We start from the raw sequence: 15976 nt of genomic DNA on the forward strand, positions 1-15976 counted from the left end.
GAAGGACGCTCTAAGGAGACTGTGGGCCTCATTACAACCTTGGTGCTAAGTGCACCAACTTTACCACCATGGTGTAAACTCCGTTTACACCATGGTGGATGGCGGATTTACCGCCCCATTACAAGGTGAGTGGGGCGGTAAATCCCCATTTCCCATTTTCCTTTCCCCATTCCCATTTTTGCCCCATAGGGCATAATGGGAGTGGGGAAGGCGCTAATTACGGCACCGTAAATTACGGTGCCGTAATTAGCACCAAGGTGCCTTAGCACCATGGAACCTAACGCCTGCAAAAAGCAGGCGTTAAGGTGGGAATCAGGCGTTAAGGGTTAACGGTGGCGTTAACCCTTAACGCCTGAGTTGTAATGAGGCCCTGTCTGTTTTGCGAAATAAAATACTAACTTCTGTAAGTCAGGAAGGAAATCAATTTCCAGAATGACGACCTTGGTAGATATCTAAATAGCCAGAGAGCACCTCTTACATAAGCTATTTGTGAGAGGTGAATGGACAGAACAGGACCAGAAGGTGTGGTTGCTGGCAATCGCACCCCAGATCACTGCAACAGGGTGAGACATATGGAAAGATCAGGGTCCATTAAATGTGGCCCTGAGTGAACTATATATGGCCACTAAAGACAAAGATGAGCATGACAAGATTGTCAGGATAGCGGCATATTTATATTTATATATGGGAGCAATACAGGACAAATGTGCTGAAGGCCAAGATCTGGCAAAGAGGCAACAGATGGCATTAGAGAAGGCCCAATCTGACCTGGTCTCTTCTGAGCAGAGGCTGCAGAGAAGCCAGGAGTTAGAAAATGATAGTAGGCACTATATCATTAAAATAAAAGAGGATATGGGTATCCTGCAACAGGAAAAGACAGACCAGGATACCAGATTTCTGGCCTTACAGAAGGAGTACCAACAAGGTTTGGACTCCCTACTGCAGAGCCAGAAAAAGCTGGAGCAACAACTGGACTTCAATAGGGCATGCGCAGAGCAGGTAGTCACCCTGCAAAGCCACCTAGATAGGGAGAAGGCAGAAAGCAACAAATTGATTCTGAAATACCTGGATATCCAGACAGAATTTGAGGAAGAGCGCCAGAAAGCTGGTGCCCTTCAAAGGCAGAGGGATGACCTGGCGGCACAGAGGCAGGCTCTTACTCAGGAAAGGGACACCTTAGGCCAGGAAGACTGTCACTTAAAAGAAAAAATTGAAGAAAATCACTTGGCCCTACAGGGACTGGGTGACCTCCAAAAAGAGCATCAGAACTTGTTAGAGCACACCAGGAGGGTGGAAGATGCTCTGGCAAGAAAGGAACAAGCCAGTAGGGATGGGACTCAGGAGGTAACCCTCCTGCAGCAAAGACTGGCCCAGTATTCCAGGACAAACCAGGAAGCACAGAGAGAGAATGAGGCTCTCTGCCAGCACAATGATAGGCTCCAGCAAAAGGTAGCCATTCAGGAGAGACTGATAGAGTCTAGTAAGGCCTTGGTTGAGGAAGTGAAAGCACAGGCTCTTGCATTGCAAAAGGGAGCAGGGGCTGATAGAGATGAGGTTCGCTGGGAAAGGGAAACACCTGGGTATAACCTCAGGAGCCCTAGTACCAAAGGCCTTCACCTCTCCCAGTCCCTGGACTCTGCCACCCCCATGCCCCCTGGAGCACATGGGCCCAGGGCCACGGGGATGGCAGATTAATATCCAGCCAGAAATATGGGGCTCATAAGCCAGTACCTCCCAGGAATGGACGGGCGGGCTTCCGGGTATGGGCATCCAAGTACAGTGCAATTTAATGGGGAACCCCAGGAGAGAAGGCCCACTAAGGGCATCCTGAAAACCTCTGCCCAGTGAGGTCAGTGGGGGGGTATTCATCAAATCCTGGCAGCAAGTCTGAAGACTCCTCTGAACGTCACAGGACACAGGAGACCAGGTCCCCACATTCTGCCAGCCATTCCCAGGCTCGCAGAATCCAAGAAAACCTGGAAGATCAGATGGGCACCTCTGGGAGCAGTGCTTCTGAGTCAGAGGATGAATGGACCAGGGGTAACCGAACCAAGAAGGCCAATAAGGCAAAAAGGGCCTAGCTTAAGGACCCCTTAAAACAAATTAAGGCAATAAGGAGTGTCATCACGCCTTATCACAAGAACGCCAAGTATTATGTGTGGGAACACTTGGTGCTCTTTGAGCAAATGATGGAGACTTTCCATTTCCATTTGAAAGACAGCAGTAGCTGCATGTAGTACGTCAAATGGACATTCTCCCCAGAATACTCCAGTTTATTTGGGCGGCCATCGTGAAACATTTTTCTGTTCACCTGAACCCCCAAGAGGCTCGCAAGGCAGCCTACAATTTGCAATGTGGGGAGGATCAGGCCCCACAAGAATTTGTGCAGGAGTTGAAGCGTGCCTTTGCGCAGACTACCAAAAGGGTGCGCACGGACAGCAAAGAATTTGTTAACACTTTTTTCCATGCCTTGCCCAAATTCATCATGACCCAGCTAGTGAGAGATTTTCATGAGAAAAGGTCGCTAGACTGGGTCATTGAACAGGCCACCCGAATCTATGAGGTGCCGAAACCCATAGAAAATAAAAGTAATGCACAGAAAAGCCCCAAACCGACCACCACCCCTGCTGCTGCCAAGGTGGCAGGGGTAAAGGTTGCCCCCGTTTTAGATTTGGAGATGGCGGGGCCTAAAAACTTGCCTGCACAGAATAATTCCAAACCAAGAAGGCCCTCGGGCCAGTCACAGGCAGGGAGTCAAGGAGGTAGTCCCACAAATGGGGTCCCCCACTCCCCTGACTTTGTAAGTCCCCGCTACAAGGGAAACTGACCGATCCTGGTTTATGTGTGGACTCCTCCAGCCCAAGGGAGGGATCTAGCCCAGCGCCTAACCCGGGGGAACTTCCCTCCTAATCTCCCACAGGAGGGCAGAAATTCACCAAATCCTGGGCAGAACTTTTTTCCCAGGTATCCACCCAACTTCCAGCCCCAAACTCATCCATCCTTCTTTTCCCAATTCCCTGAGCCCAGACAACCTAATCCGGGAGAGGGGAGTCCAAGGGTGGAGGGGTACCCAAATCTTCCCAACCTGGGGGACTACCAGAGAAGGGATAGCTACCCTTCCTGGGATCAGTCCAGGGGAGAAAACAAAACCCTGTATCAGCATGAGCGGGTTTCACAGTTAGACCGCCAGGTCCAAAGTATGGCACAGAAGCTGGGTCACGTGCTGAGGGCTCAGCAGAACCCCCAGATGAGCATGCCGGTGCAGAATACCCCAAACTCTGGGCCTGGTGCTCCAGAACAATGACGGGGCAGCACCCTGATAACCCACCGGTTCCCAGGGAGAAGGCACAAGGGGAAGGGGGGTGTAAAGCCTCGGAGGAAGCTTCCTTCCCCACTTGTAAACACCACTGGAAAGCCAGGAACTGGAAACAAAATCTCCTACCCCTGAAAGTCTGCCACCCAAGGAGCAGAGAGGAGGTAGGAGAAACAAAGGACCCAAACAGACCCAGTTTGTGGAGGAGGTACAGATCTTCCCATTTGAGGGAGAGGGATCCTCAGAGGATCCTGGGAAAAGGATCTTCTCCTTCAGAGATGGGGGAACTCCTCTGAAAGGAAAATGGGTCCCAAGGGATCCACATCCAGACTGGGTAGATGTGGGGACTGAGCTAGTGCTGCCCATCATCTCGTTCCAGAACCAACAGCATCAAAATCCCCCGGTTAAAACCCATTCTGGTGACTGCCTCCCAAAAGGGGGAGGGGGGCAGCCCAGAACCGGAACCAGGAAAACTTGAATATCCTATTTCAGGTTGCCAATTTTTTCTTTCAGATTCCCATGACTCTCCACAGAATTCTGCCCAAATCCCTTCTCTCGCAATGTCCAAAACTAAAAAATTGGCCCACCAGTTGTCCAAAAATGTGCATTATCTGGGCCCCCTTGAGGAGAAGGAGGGAAGATACTATGCCCCGGTACAAATATAGGGGCAGGGTACAATTTTGGCACTGTTGGACACTGGATCCCAAGCTACCCTTCTGTCCAGAAGGGCCTTTGATGAACTAAATGCAGGAAGGAGGGAGAATTACCAAATTCCATTCACCTCCCTTCCTGGACAACTTCAGAACTTTGACGGGAAGGAAATTCCCGTCGAGGGGACTGCGGATTTGGACATTAAAATTGGGCGACATAAGGTGAAACACCCGGTCATATTAGTGACTCCAGAGGGCACCCCTTGTTTACTAGGGAATGACCTCCTGAGAAGGTTGTCACCCCTAATAGATTGCGTAAACAAGGTCCTCTGGACCCAGACTAGCCGACCAATAAAATTAAAACAGAGTGTCAACCATGTTAGTTTAAACGGCACATGCCACATGGTTGAACACAAATCTGACCAAGTAGAATTTCACTTCCAGAACAACCAAATTCCAGATGTGACAGTAATATCAGTAGGACAACAGACTGCTGATGGGGGGTCCTCTCTATTTCTGAAAATCAACCTTCCTTCCAGTTTAAAGTGGTATTCCACACTGGAAGGAAACACTCTGAAATGATTTACCAATCCACAATCAGACATTCCCACTCCAATAGTCCAGAAGAAGTGAAATCAGCTCAGAGCCTGGCTGATATTCAGCAAATTGGAGAGCAGTTGTTCATCCCTGTTCAGTTAAATGAAGGGAAAGACTCTGTTCTTACCCGAGTGTGTGTGAACAACGGTAAGAGCTTCATCAGCGAAGCCATGTTCCGCCAACTCCCAAAAGATCCTGCCATTCCCACATTCAAACTGATAGACAAATGGGAAATTGACCTGGAAGCACCCAACTCCAAACAGCTCCTGCCAAGCAGGTGTATGCTCAAAATCTCCATTGGCAACAAGAGCATAGTCCATAATTGTTGGGTCGTGCGAGACGTCACTGCCGCCTTTTACTTAGGCAGTGACATTCTCAATCGCTTTGCCATTAGTTTGGACCTAATAAATTTCAAAGCTTGGTCCCGATTGGCGGATAATCCCATGGGCTTTGATGATGCAGAAAAAGCATTTTGTCAAAACTAACAACTTCCCCTTTCTCTATGCCCAACTCCTCCTCACCTGAATCTCCGGTGGAGCTAGTAGAAGTCGACCAATCCTGTCTTCTTCGGTATTTCTTTGATTCCGTCTTCTTTTTGGTTCTCTTTTGACGTAAATAAGGACGTGGCTCCTTGGAGGCCACCTTGACTGGATGGGTACCAAATCCGGTGATCTCCCAGGAGCCAGTCCCAAAACTCCAGGGAAAAAGCCGTTTGGCAAAAAACCCTTTGTAGAAGATCTTCTCTACTGTCGGAAAGGAGTATCCAATATGTTAACTGTGATTCCCGCTGTGGTGCCAAAGGTTCTTTAGAGGTTGTAGATATGCTGAAGATTTGAAAGCAATCAAAGGATAAGAACAGACTTGTAGTATGGAGAAACTACAAGATCCAGCGTGCACCGCAGGAGACAGACAACGTTCGAGGAGAACTGCGATCCAGAAGGCACCACAGAAGGCAGACGTTGTCTGGGGAAACCGCAAGATCCGGCAGGCACCGCAGAAGGCAGGCGGTGCGTAGGACCAGCGGCTCGGTAGGAAACTGCGGTAACAGGATCTGCGGCACCGAAGTATAATTGCAGCAGTGAGAGAGTGCACTGGCAGAGGGACTGGAAGCAGACAGAGCTTCGGAAAGGCAAAAAAAAGACAGAACACGAAGGAAAATGTGAAGAAAGGTAGTAGATAAGGCAGAATAGAAAGATAGTAAAATACAAGTAAAGGAACAGAAAACCGAAGAAATGAGAAAAGAAACTCCTGTGAACTTACCAGAATAAACTGCTGCTGAGTAATACACCTGAAAGGGGTAACACCGCGAGTGATGGCAGAAAGGGAGAAAAGGCTAAGGCAAGAAGGAGGAGGTAAGGTCTTCTGTCTAACAGAATAACACGAGCAAAGGGGCAACGAACAAAGTTAGGAATTAACGATGATACAACGCACCGTTGTTACTGTGAGTGATGCATATATACGCTCCGGACGTCAGCTTCGTGGAAGGCTAGACCGTTAATTGGACATAGAAAGGCATCCATGTTAGCTGTATCTCCACCTATACCATAACTTCCATGGTTGGTGCATAACACATTTAGGTCAGCTCAATTGCTACCTTATGCAGTTGAAATTCAGATTAAAGAGGAAGTCACCATCCCAGAAAGGATCCGACAATTCTCCCTGGAAGTGAAAGTTAAAAGAGGACAAAAATTGAAAAACCCTGATGCTTATATTCATCTAAATGCTTCTCTCCAACAGCAAGGGTTGGGGGTAAACCCAACACCATTAGTCAACATAGAACATGGTTGATGACCGACATTTCTCCATTGATTTAGGAAATGAACTGTTAGGACCAATCCCCAAGGACTGTTTTGACAGTGACAGTGATAACAATGCAACACCAGACAGGATCTTTACCCGGCATGGGGGGAACTTTCTGGTGTACACTTCCTGCTCTTATGGTAAGGAAGATGTGACTTGTGACTTCAGGAGGGATGAGGTGATTTTCCAGGTCCATGAGGGCTGCCTCTCCCACCTGCAGCCACCAGTCCAAATCAGCACTCTGACCAGGGACTTCTCCACCCAGCTGGAGGAGGCCGCTGAGATAGCAAAACCAGAAGTCTTTCCAGGCTTCAGGCAGATGGTTGAAGAGAGAGTCAACCTAGCTGATGCCTGTGGGACAGAAGCAAAAGTTGAAACAAGTTTTCTTGGATTTTCAAGATCTCTTTGCGGTGGACTCATATGACTGTGGTCGCACCGACATCCACACAACAACAATTCCCACGGACCCAGGCATGACTCCAGTGTTGGTGAAGCAATATCGTATGCCTCTCGCATCCATGGAGACCCATACTGAGATAATTAAGAACCTTGAGTCCCGGGGGATAATCCGTCCAGTACACAGCACCTTCAATAATCCGGTGCTGGGAATATTGAAGCCAAACGGCCAGTGGAGAATCTGCACCGACATGGAGCTCAACAAACGGGTCCATACTTCCCGATGGCCTCTGCCCCTCATTGACGAAGGGCTGGCCAAGATCCAGGGGTCACAGGTATTCACTGCAATAGACCTGACCAATGGATACTGGACTGTGCCTCTCAGTAGGGAGGACCAATACAAACTGGCTTTTACCTTTGGGGGCCAGCAGTACACATGGACCCAGACTCCCTTCGGATACCTCATCTCCGGCAATTAATTCAACATTTTCCTACACAAGGCCATGCCCGTCCTGGGTGTGAGGGGGAACCTGGCTTATGTAGATGATGTCCTCATCAAAAGTTCATCTGTGTAGGAACACATAGCGGAGATCCGTTATTTTCTGACACAGTTGAGGGCCGCCAGAGCAAAACTTTCCTTTCAGAAAGCACAGTGGTGTAGAACCCGTGTTAATTTCTTGGGGCATGAGATTACGCCTCAGGGTCTCTGTCCTCAGGAAAAGAAAGTGGAAGCACTTCAGAAATTGAAGGACCCCACAACTCTGCTGGAACTAAAGAGCCTCATTGGACTGACTAATTACAGCAGAAACTGCATTGAGGGCTACGCAGAGATCACCAGACCCCTGATTCATCTCTTGAAGGGGGGGTCAAGTGGGAATGGGGTCCAGAACAATCTGAGGCAGTAAGACAGCTCAAAAGAAGCCTATCACAAGCACCTTGCCTAGCTTACCCTGTCAGAAACAAGGAGTTTTTCTTGGAGACAGGGTTCTCTAATACATGCTTGACTGCAGTATTATATCAAAAGCATGACAAGGAAAATAAAGTAATCTCCTATGCAAGCAGAACTTTATCATCCGTGGAGGAAAAATTTAACGATTGTGAGAAGGCACTCCTGGCAACGGTGTGGACATTGAAGTATTACCGCCCGTTTATCCAGGGGGAACACATCATAGTGGAGACTCCACACCAGCCTCTGCAATATCTCCAAAGTGACAGAATCCGGGCCGGAAATGAGAGTAATTCCTGAATTACTTCCTGGATTCTGTCAATGCAAGGCTTTCCTGTGGAGGTCAGATATGGCCAAAACAAGAAGAGTCCCCTCATGCAATGTCTGGCTGACTTGCATGATTGTGCCAGAGAAAACTGTCTTGAGGACAAAAGTCTAAAAATCAAGGACAACATGGAGGCATACTTTAATTCCCCACACAAAGTCTTTGAAGAAGACAAGTGTGAGGGAATGCTCACTGCCTATGTGGATGGATGCTCTTACCATGTTCACAACAATGGGGAAAAAGAACTTGTGGCCAGCGAAGGGAATGCATGGGTGAATGAGTCCCCAGAACCCTCTGCTGGGTACAAGATTGGTCCCCAAAGTAGTCAGGTGGCAGAGTTGATGGCTGTGCATCAAGCCATCCTCACTGCTGTCCAACATCAACTCTACGAACTGGTCATAATCACAGATTCGGATTATGTATGGAACGGGTTAGTGGAGCACCTGGTTAATTGGAAAACCAGAGGCATGTTATGTGCTAATAACAAACCCTTGAAACATGAGAAGTTAATCCAAAACATTGATGATCTGGTCACCTCGAACGGGATGACCATCTACTGGAAAAAGATCAAGGGTCATTCCAAAGTAGAGGGACCAGACAAAACTGGAAATTACTTAGCTGATCAGCTGGCCAAAACCGGGGCCATCCAAGGGAATCTAATAGAGATTGAGTCCCTGTTGGGTGAAATCCAGGTCAAAGCTATCACTAGGTCCCAGACAAATGCTCACAATGATCTTTCAACTGCACAATGGAGTAAGGAAACCCCAGATGCTGATTTGATTACGGCTCAGAAAGGGGATCCAATAATTGGTAAATTTTACCAACACATTGAGGACCCTGAGAACTTTCCCCTGACGGATACTGATTACATTGGGAAAGAGGACCTTAGAGTGTTGATGAAATGTCCAAAAATGTTCTGTTCTGATGATAAGTCACGCCCATGATGCGGCCATCGCCGGTCATAGGGGGTTTCATACAACACTTGAAATCTTAAGAGAGGTTGCATACTGGCCACACATGGGGCAGGACCTCGACCAATACATCAAGGGGTGTTTTGTGTGTGCACAATTTCAGCCAACATCCCTCACGCACCGTGCGCCTCTCCAAAAGAGGGGAATGACACTCCCATGGTCAGATTTGCAAGTCGACTACATTGGGCCCGTGATTCGCTTCTCTAGGGGGAATAAGTACATGTTGACGGTGACATGCTTATTTACTAAATGGGTGGAATGTCTCCCGGCCCCAAAATGTAAGGCAGAAACAGCAGCTGTCCTGATGATCAACCACATCTTTTCCCGTTTTGGTCTACCCCAAAGGATCGAGTCAGGCAGAGGTAGCCATTTCACTAGCGAAGTAATGACAAAGATGTCGGAGATACTTGGGGTTAAAAGGAAGCTACAGATTGCTTACCGGCCAGCTTCTTCTGGTGCAGTAGAACGTTACAACCGAACCATTGTGAGCATATTAAAAAGGTTTGTGGCAGATTCTGGGCCAAGTTGGGATATTCGATTTTCCTCTTGTCCTAATGGCCATCATATCTACCCCTTCATCTGCAACTAAAATGTCACCATTTGAGCTGATGACTAGATGCAGAATGGTGCTTCCCCAGCATTTGCTCTACAGGACCCAAGAGCAAACATTGATCAATGCCTCCACAACTCATGAGTATGTTGAAAATTTAAGGAAACACCTTCAACATGCTTTTGCCTATACTCAACGAAACCTAGAAAGATCAGCCGATAGCATGAAGACTCATTATGATTTGAAGACTACTAGGAAAGAATACAATGTAGGGGACCGTGTTTATCTATACAATTTCCAAAGGAACCAGGCCTGCATCCCCAAAGGCAGTTTGGCGGAAGGGGAAGACAAGTGGGTCCATATAAATCAGCTAAAGTGTTGCTATCCCAGGCACACTCTGCATCAACTGGAGGAGTCCCCTGCAATCCCAGAGGAGGCCGCTCAAGAGTAATACATTTCCAACCCTAGAATATCCCACATATAGTCTCTAAAATATTATGATAAGAATGCAAATGTCTCCTGATGTATAAAATGTATATGTTCGCCCCACCATTAATAGTGGTGTGGAAATGTCTATGAATATGTTTTTTCCGCTTTGCTTTGTCATCCTAGGAGAGATAAACCATGGAGACTGACCAAGGAGGACGACCCAGGGAACAGGAGCAAATATCCGAGGGGCCCGTGGTACCGCCCGAAACTCCCACCAGGACCGGCGAGGAGAAACGACCGATCCACCCTGCTGGAGGAAAAGATGCCGAACTGTGCCATCTGCGGAATCGGAAACAGATGATGCAGACATCCCAGCGTGTGGATCAAAACATCCTTTGCACCCGACTCCCCCTCGACTCGAAATCAAAGCGCAGTCGGGCGGGGGGGCTTGTCAGGTGTATTGACCCATGTTTGAGTTATTATGCTGCAACATTTGGTGCTGTGGGCTTAGAAAATCCAAGATGGCCGAAAAGCCCACATTTGCGCCAGAATCCAGGAAAAGCGCGCAGTTTTGCGCACACCGAAATGGTCGCATGACCTGCCACCCACCAGTGCAAGCATGATGGGCCAGAAGCTAGCTCAAAAAGCTCTGAATGCAAGCTCAAAATGCATATTTCAAACATTGCAAGATATTTAATACAGGAGACCATTGCCAGACCCTATCCTTTGGCTGAACAAAGAGCGAAATCAGTGCAAAGGAATATGGTGCATTTCAAAATCCGTTTTAATTAATGTCAAAAATTGCTAAATTCATGGGCCTGAAACCACCAAACAAAAAAATCCAACTTCTGGTTGGGAGTTCTACATTGCTCTACTGCAGAATCCACATCAATACAATGTTAGCAAGGATCATATGCTATCAAGTAAAATCCCCTTTTTGAAATGGATTAATTCAAGACAGCTCCCAAAAATGGGTGCAGTACTGGTGCTTGACACTGACCGGCGCTAGCGATCTAAACTCTGACAGGAGACCTGTATTTCAGGAGCTGAAAAGGAACCTGAGTTAGCTGGGACTTCAAAGCCTTGCTGGTCAATGAGAATTCTTCACACCTACTGTTCCCAGGCCCTATACCAGAAGGCAATCTGATTTAATTAAAAGTTCAAGAGGCCTCTGTCCATGGGAAACCTTCTGCTGCCCCCACCAAAAGGAGATCACACCTCTCTGATTGAATCAGGGGAGGGGTACCTGGGACTGCAGGGAAACAGAAAAAATGAACTTCCCTTGCCTCAAATCAATTGCTAAATCAGGGGGTCGTAAATGGCTTCCTCTTGAAAGGAACTGGGAGGGGCACTGCCTCTGTGAGCCAGTTGAGCTTGGAGGCGGGGACAAACAAGGAATTCCCCCATGTGCCTTGGGGCCTAAACACGCCCATCTGGGCCAGAGCATAATTTTAAAAAGATGGATAATTCATAGTACAAAATTGTCAAAAGTATATAAATAATATCATTATTCCTGTGATTTTTCTGTGCACATTTTAAGAGGTGTTAGGACTCTGTACGATGTTCTGAGACCGAACCCTGTGATATTACAGACACTGTGGTTATCTCAGAAAATTGAAAACGTTTTGTAATGTGCCCAGAGAGGGGGTGTACCTCCGGGGAAGATTTGATGAAAAACCAATATGGCAAAACCCATTAAAAGCGCAAAATGTTGTTGTTTCTGAACCCAAGCTCGCAGGAACATGGGGCTTGAACAGAGAACTGTCTTAAATTCATCTGTGATGTGCACATGTATTATGAACCACTTGTGTATCTGGGAAACCTGTTTGTTATGAAAAATTAATTTTCTAAGTGAAACCAAAGGGGAGTGTTCTTTCTGTATGCCATAAAAATGATGTCTCATGACACAGGATGACTCACAGCTCAGTTCCCCAGTCAGTGGACAGAAAATCCTCTAACTTATTAGGATCCTTAGAGGGTTGGGCATAGAAAGTTAGCCTTCCCACCCATTTTCAAAAGACATAAAAAGAGCCACTGAGACCCAGGTAGGGACTGCTCTTTCCACTTTCTTGTGCAGCACTTTGCCAGACCAGACAATATCCACAGGCTTCAGAACTTAGACTCCAGATAGACTCCAGAACTTGAAGCAGGGGCCAAACCCAAAAGGTGAACTCTTCTCAGAGGCCCCAGATTCCAGCAACCTAACCAAACTATTCAACAACCGGGCAAGCTGTTTGATTCTGGCTAGAAAACCTGTGCCAGAACCATATCCAGACCGCTCTGCAGTGCCGGTAGCAGACCCAGAGAGAGCAGTGCTGTATCCAGAACCCACTTGATCCAGTTCCAGAAGACCAGACCGCTGTGCAGTGCCAGACCCAGACCAGAGCCACGCTGTGAGCAGAACCAGTGGCAGAGACTGTCTCGTGGCGAGAGAACCGCAGCCCGAATCTGACCAGATCTGTGACGAGGTCCATTCCAGTCCAAAATTAGGAGTGAATATCCAGCTAGAACTGTGCATAGTCATCTCTTAGTTTAAAATAAGCTTATCCCATCCAATTCAACTTGTCCAGAACTGCATATAAATCGTGTGTCTATTCTGTGATTTCCAAGTTGTAAAAGTGTCATCTGTCATTCTGAAAACTTGATATTATTTCTGAGAATCTACCTCCACTAAAACGTCTGTATCTTTTGAACCGCACGAGATTTAACTTTCATTTTAAAGCTAAGATCCTAGGCTTTCCAACGAACCCAGGACGACATCCCAACTCCTTATAGTTTTTCCCTAATCGCGATCGACGCACTCGGAAAAAGTGCCGCGAATTGCAATTTGACTCAATTTCTCCCCCTGTCAAAAATAGCTGTCTTTTGATTGCAACTGCTGAAATTCATTTTCAATCTGATAATCATTCCTGAATAATTGCTAGTCACCTACCCTGAATCTCCTATAGGGAATTAAAATAATTGTTAGCATATTTTTCACTTCATTGCAAATCACATTTAAAAGTATTTATGACTGTTTAAAAGCATACCGGTTGCTCTAGGCTTGTTAGGGGGGAACTGGAATTTTTATTGCATTTTGTTTGTAATCCTGAAAACTGTGTGCTCTCTTTTCCATCTCATTATATTGCATAGGGGGGGGAGTGAATTGTCACAAGGAAAAGTGATCATATTATCTCTTGTTGAAACCATATCAGTTTATTTATGTGCTGCATTCATTCCATCATTGCTTTTCCTTGAAACCATAAAAGTATTCTCTGCTACCTTATCCTTTCTATACTAACTCCTCACTGATTGAAAAGAGTGTGCAATTGTAACATTACCCATTGTTGATCAACATTATATTCATAGGTGTGCTGTCAAATATTAATTTATTCATAAAGGTGATATATATATATATATATATATATATATATATATATATATATATATATATTGTTTAATTTTTCAAATAAATGTTTTCATTAGCAAAACAAACCTACTTCTTGGCTCAGTGAGGTCAGTGGGATTCAAAGAGAGGGGTGTTATGCAAGGGTTTATCATCCAGATTTATGAACTTGTCATAAAAATATATAAATAAGGGCTTCCCTTGGGCATCCCAGACTAGGCATTGACTTAGTTGACTTAGTTGGAGTGCTGAATTGGGGTCACTAACAGTACTGACCCTGAATGATAATAAAATGCGGGTATGGACAACCCGATGAGTAGGGGAGGAGACAAGCTATACTAAGCCTATAATGAATAGGGACACAATGGAGGCTTTAGCCCTGTTCTTTATGTCCTCTGCCCAGAGTTTAAATTCCCCCGCAATGAGAAGTCAAGAACAAAAGGGAATAAGTTGTGCAACCATTCGCTCAAAGTCTGACTGAAAGTGAGTATCAGTCGCTGGAGTCGACAGACTATTAGCAAATCCATTGAGGAGAATGAATTAAGTAAGCATTTTACATGTAACATCCCAACAGAGCCTAATTTCAGAGTGCATTTATTAATTGAACAAACTTCCCTAAATAATAGCAAGAGCACAACCGGGTCCTATGGGCTGATTAAAAGTAGACGCTGAAAAGCCTGCAGGGGTCATTTGATTGAGAGCAGACTTGGCATGTTCAGCCAACTTTGTCTCAATATTATACAATAAATCCAATTTAAGATCCATGATCATATCATGAATAACACATGATTTTTCACAGCCGAATGGGTGCTTGGAAGCATGAATATTTGGTGTTCCCCCTAGAGTTCTTGATATAGCAATCTGTTTTCCTCTGACATAATTTTCAAAAATAAGGATGTACCCCAAAACCCAAAAAATAATCTGCCACTTTGTCCATTCCTCCAATTTATCCAGATATTTCCCCATATGCCAGTAGAAAACGTACAGTATTTACTTAATTCAGATGCTCATTTTGAGGGGAATTCTGGAAACAGGTTCAAAGTAGTGTTATTGACTGTACATGCAATTAATCTGGACATCATCTTCATTAAGTACAACAAACGCATTTGGATTGTATGTAAACATGTCAAACGGAGATCTAGGAAATAGATTTCACTGATGCATGAAACCTCGCCTATAGACTCTAAGCAACCCTCATCAAGGGACGTGTCCCTGATCCAAAGCAGAAAGAACTGAACATCACAGTTGATGGTTGTTTTCAATTTATTTCTTTTACTTTCCACAACTATTTTGGAACTTGATATGATGATAAATGGTTGAACATACCTGACTAGAGCTTTCACAGCAAATCGGACCACAGTGGAGAGCAAGAACAGAGGAGTCACCAGGATGTGAAACAGCGACAATGATGCAAAGGCATTTGCTGGTGTTAATGGGGTGGTGCTCACATAGGCATGAGTTACAAAAGTCTATGGTAGCAAAAGAAAACACGTTAGGGGAAATTCCAGGGGTAGTCAGTAGGCAGTAATACATAGGAAACACAGAGTACACTAGCAGCATACAGATTCAAGATAATTGCGAGCACACAGCCACCTGAATCCTTTCATCTATCATCTGACAGTACACATGTGACACAAATAAACATTGATCAAGGTTGACTACCTGCTATCGCCTGTCATTGAGAGTAATGTGTAATGCACAAGGTATTTTGGGGGAGTGCCTTAACCGGTCCACAAAAGTGAAATGAGCCTACATTATTTATAGTGGGATATGGCAACACATGCATAATTATACCTTGGTGAAATACAGTGAAATCACACGGATGTAGGGCACATGCGCAAAGCATCTATTTAGCATAAGAGGCACAAATAATGGGAGGTTCTATGTCAAGTGGGCCTGTTAAAAAGAGCAAAAATGAAATTTAACAAAGCACACTTGAGTCTAATGTGTGGAATCAAGTGGTGTGTGTGTGTGCTATTCATTTTTAAAGCCATGTTTGAGGAATCGATCCCTGATTACTAGAGATCCAATTTTCTAAAATATACTTCTTGTCAGAGAGAACTCGTGAATGGGACTGATTTACTGCATGAGGTTTGTCATGCTGTAATTCCTCATGCAGCAATACAGGATGGATTACTGCATGCTGTATTCGACAATAGTATGCACTTCCATGCAGAGGAGCCACTCTGATGTCGCTCATCCTGCACGTTTGTCAAAGGATGTTTAATGTGTGACAACCCGGCGTGACAAGTGAGAGAGAGAAAGAGAGAGCTAAAGAGACAGAGAGAGCAAGAAAGAGAGAGAGACTCCTTACTTGCTACCTCGTGTGTAGTCTGTCGCCAATCCAAAAAATTACATCTCTTTACCATATTTAAAAAAAGATATTCAGTTGTTTCAACAAGTACATAGTTATATTGGTGAATCTTCGCCTACCTCCAATGTTAAAGTACACTGATACATTGTGTAAACAGGAGGGAGGGAGGTTAAGGGGTAACCCCACGTTAAGGGGTAACCCCACCCCCAAGAAAAACAAAATTCACTTTAACTCTGAGTAGATAGCGGAAGGGAGCCTTTAGTTATGGATTTATACTATATAGTAAGGTGCAAGCTGCAA

At 45.6% G+C, this 15976-nt stretch overlaps 1 protein-coding gene across 4 annotated transcripts in view; it reads right to left on the reverse strand.

Moving 5' to 3' along the window:
* ABCC9 (ATP binding cassette subfamily C member 9) overlaps positions 1 to 15976 on the reverse strand; it is a 1387936-nt gene that overhangs the window by 912133 nt on the left and 459827 nt on the right. For all 4 annotated transcript variants that reach the window (XM_069628445.1, XM_069628446.1, XM_069628447.1 and 1 more), the window contains exon 13: positions 14689 to 14831. In XM_069628445.1, coding sequence (XP_069484546.1) covers positions 14689 to 14831 — 143 coding nt within the window. The remainder of the gene's footprint in view (positions 1 to 14688; positions 14832 to 15976) is intronic.

This window comes from Ambystoma mexicanum, chromosome 12 (genome assembly GCF_040938575.1).
Source record: "Ambystoma mexicanum isolate Mex_15411 chromosome 12, UKY_AmexF1_1, whole genome shotgun sequence".
Taxonomy (NCBI): Eukaryota; Metazoa; Chordata; class Amphibia; order Caudata; family Ambystomatidae; genus Ambystoma; species Ambystoma mexicanum.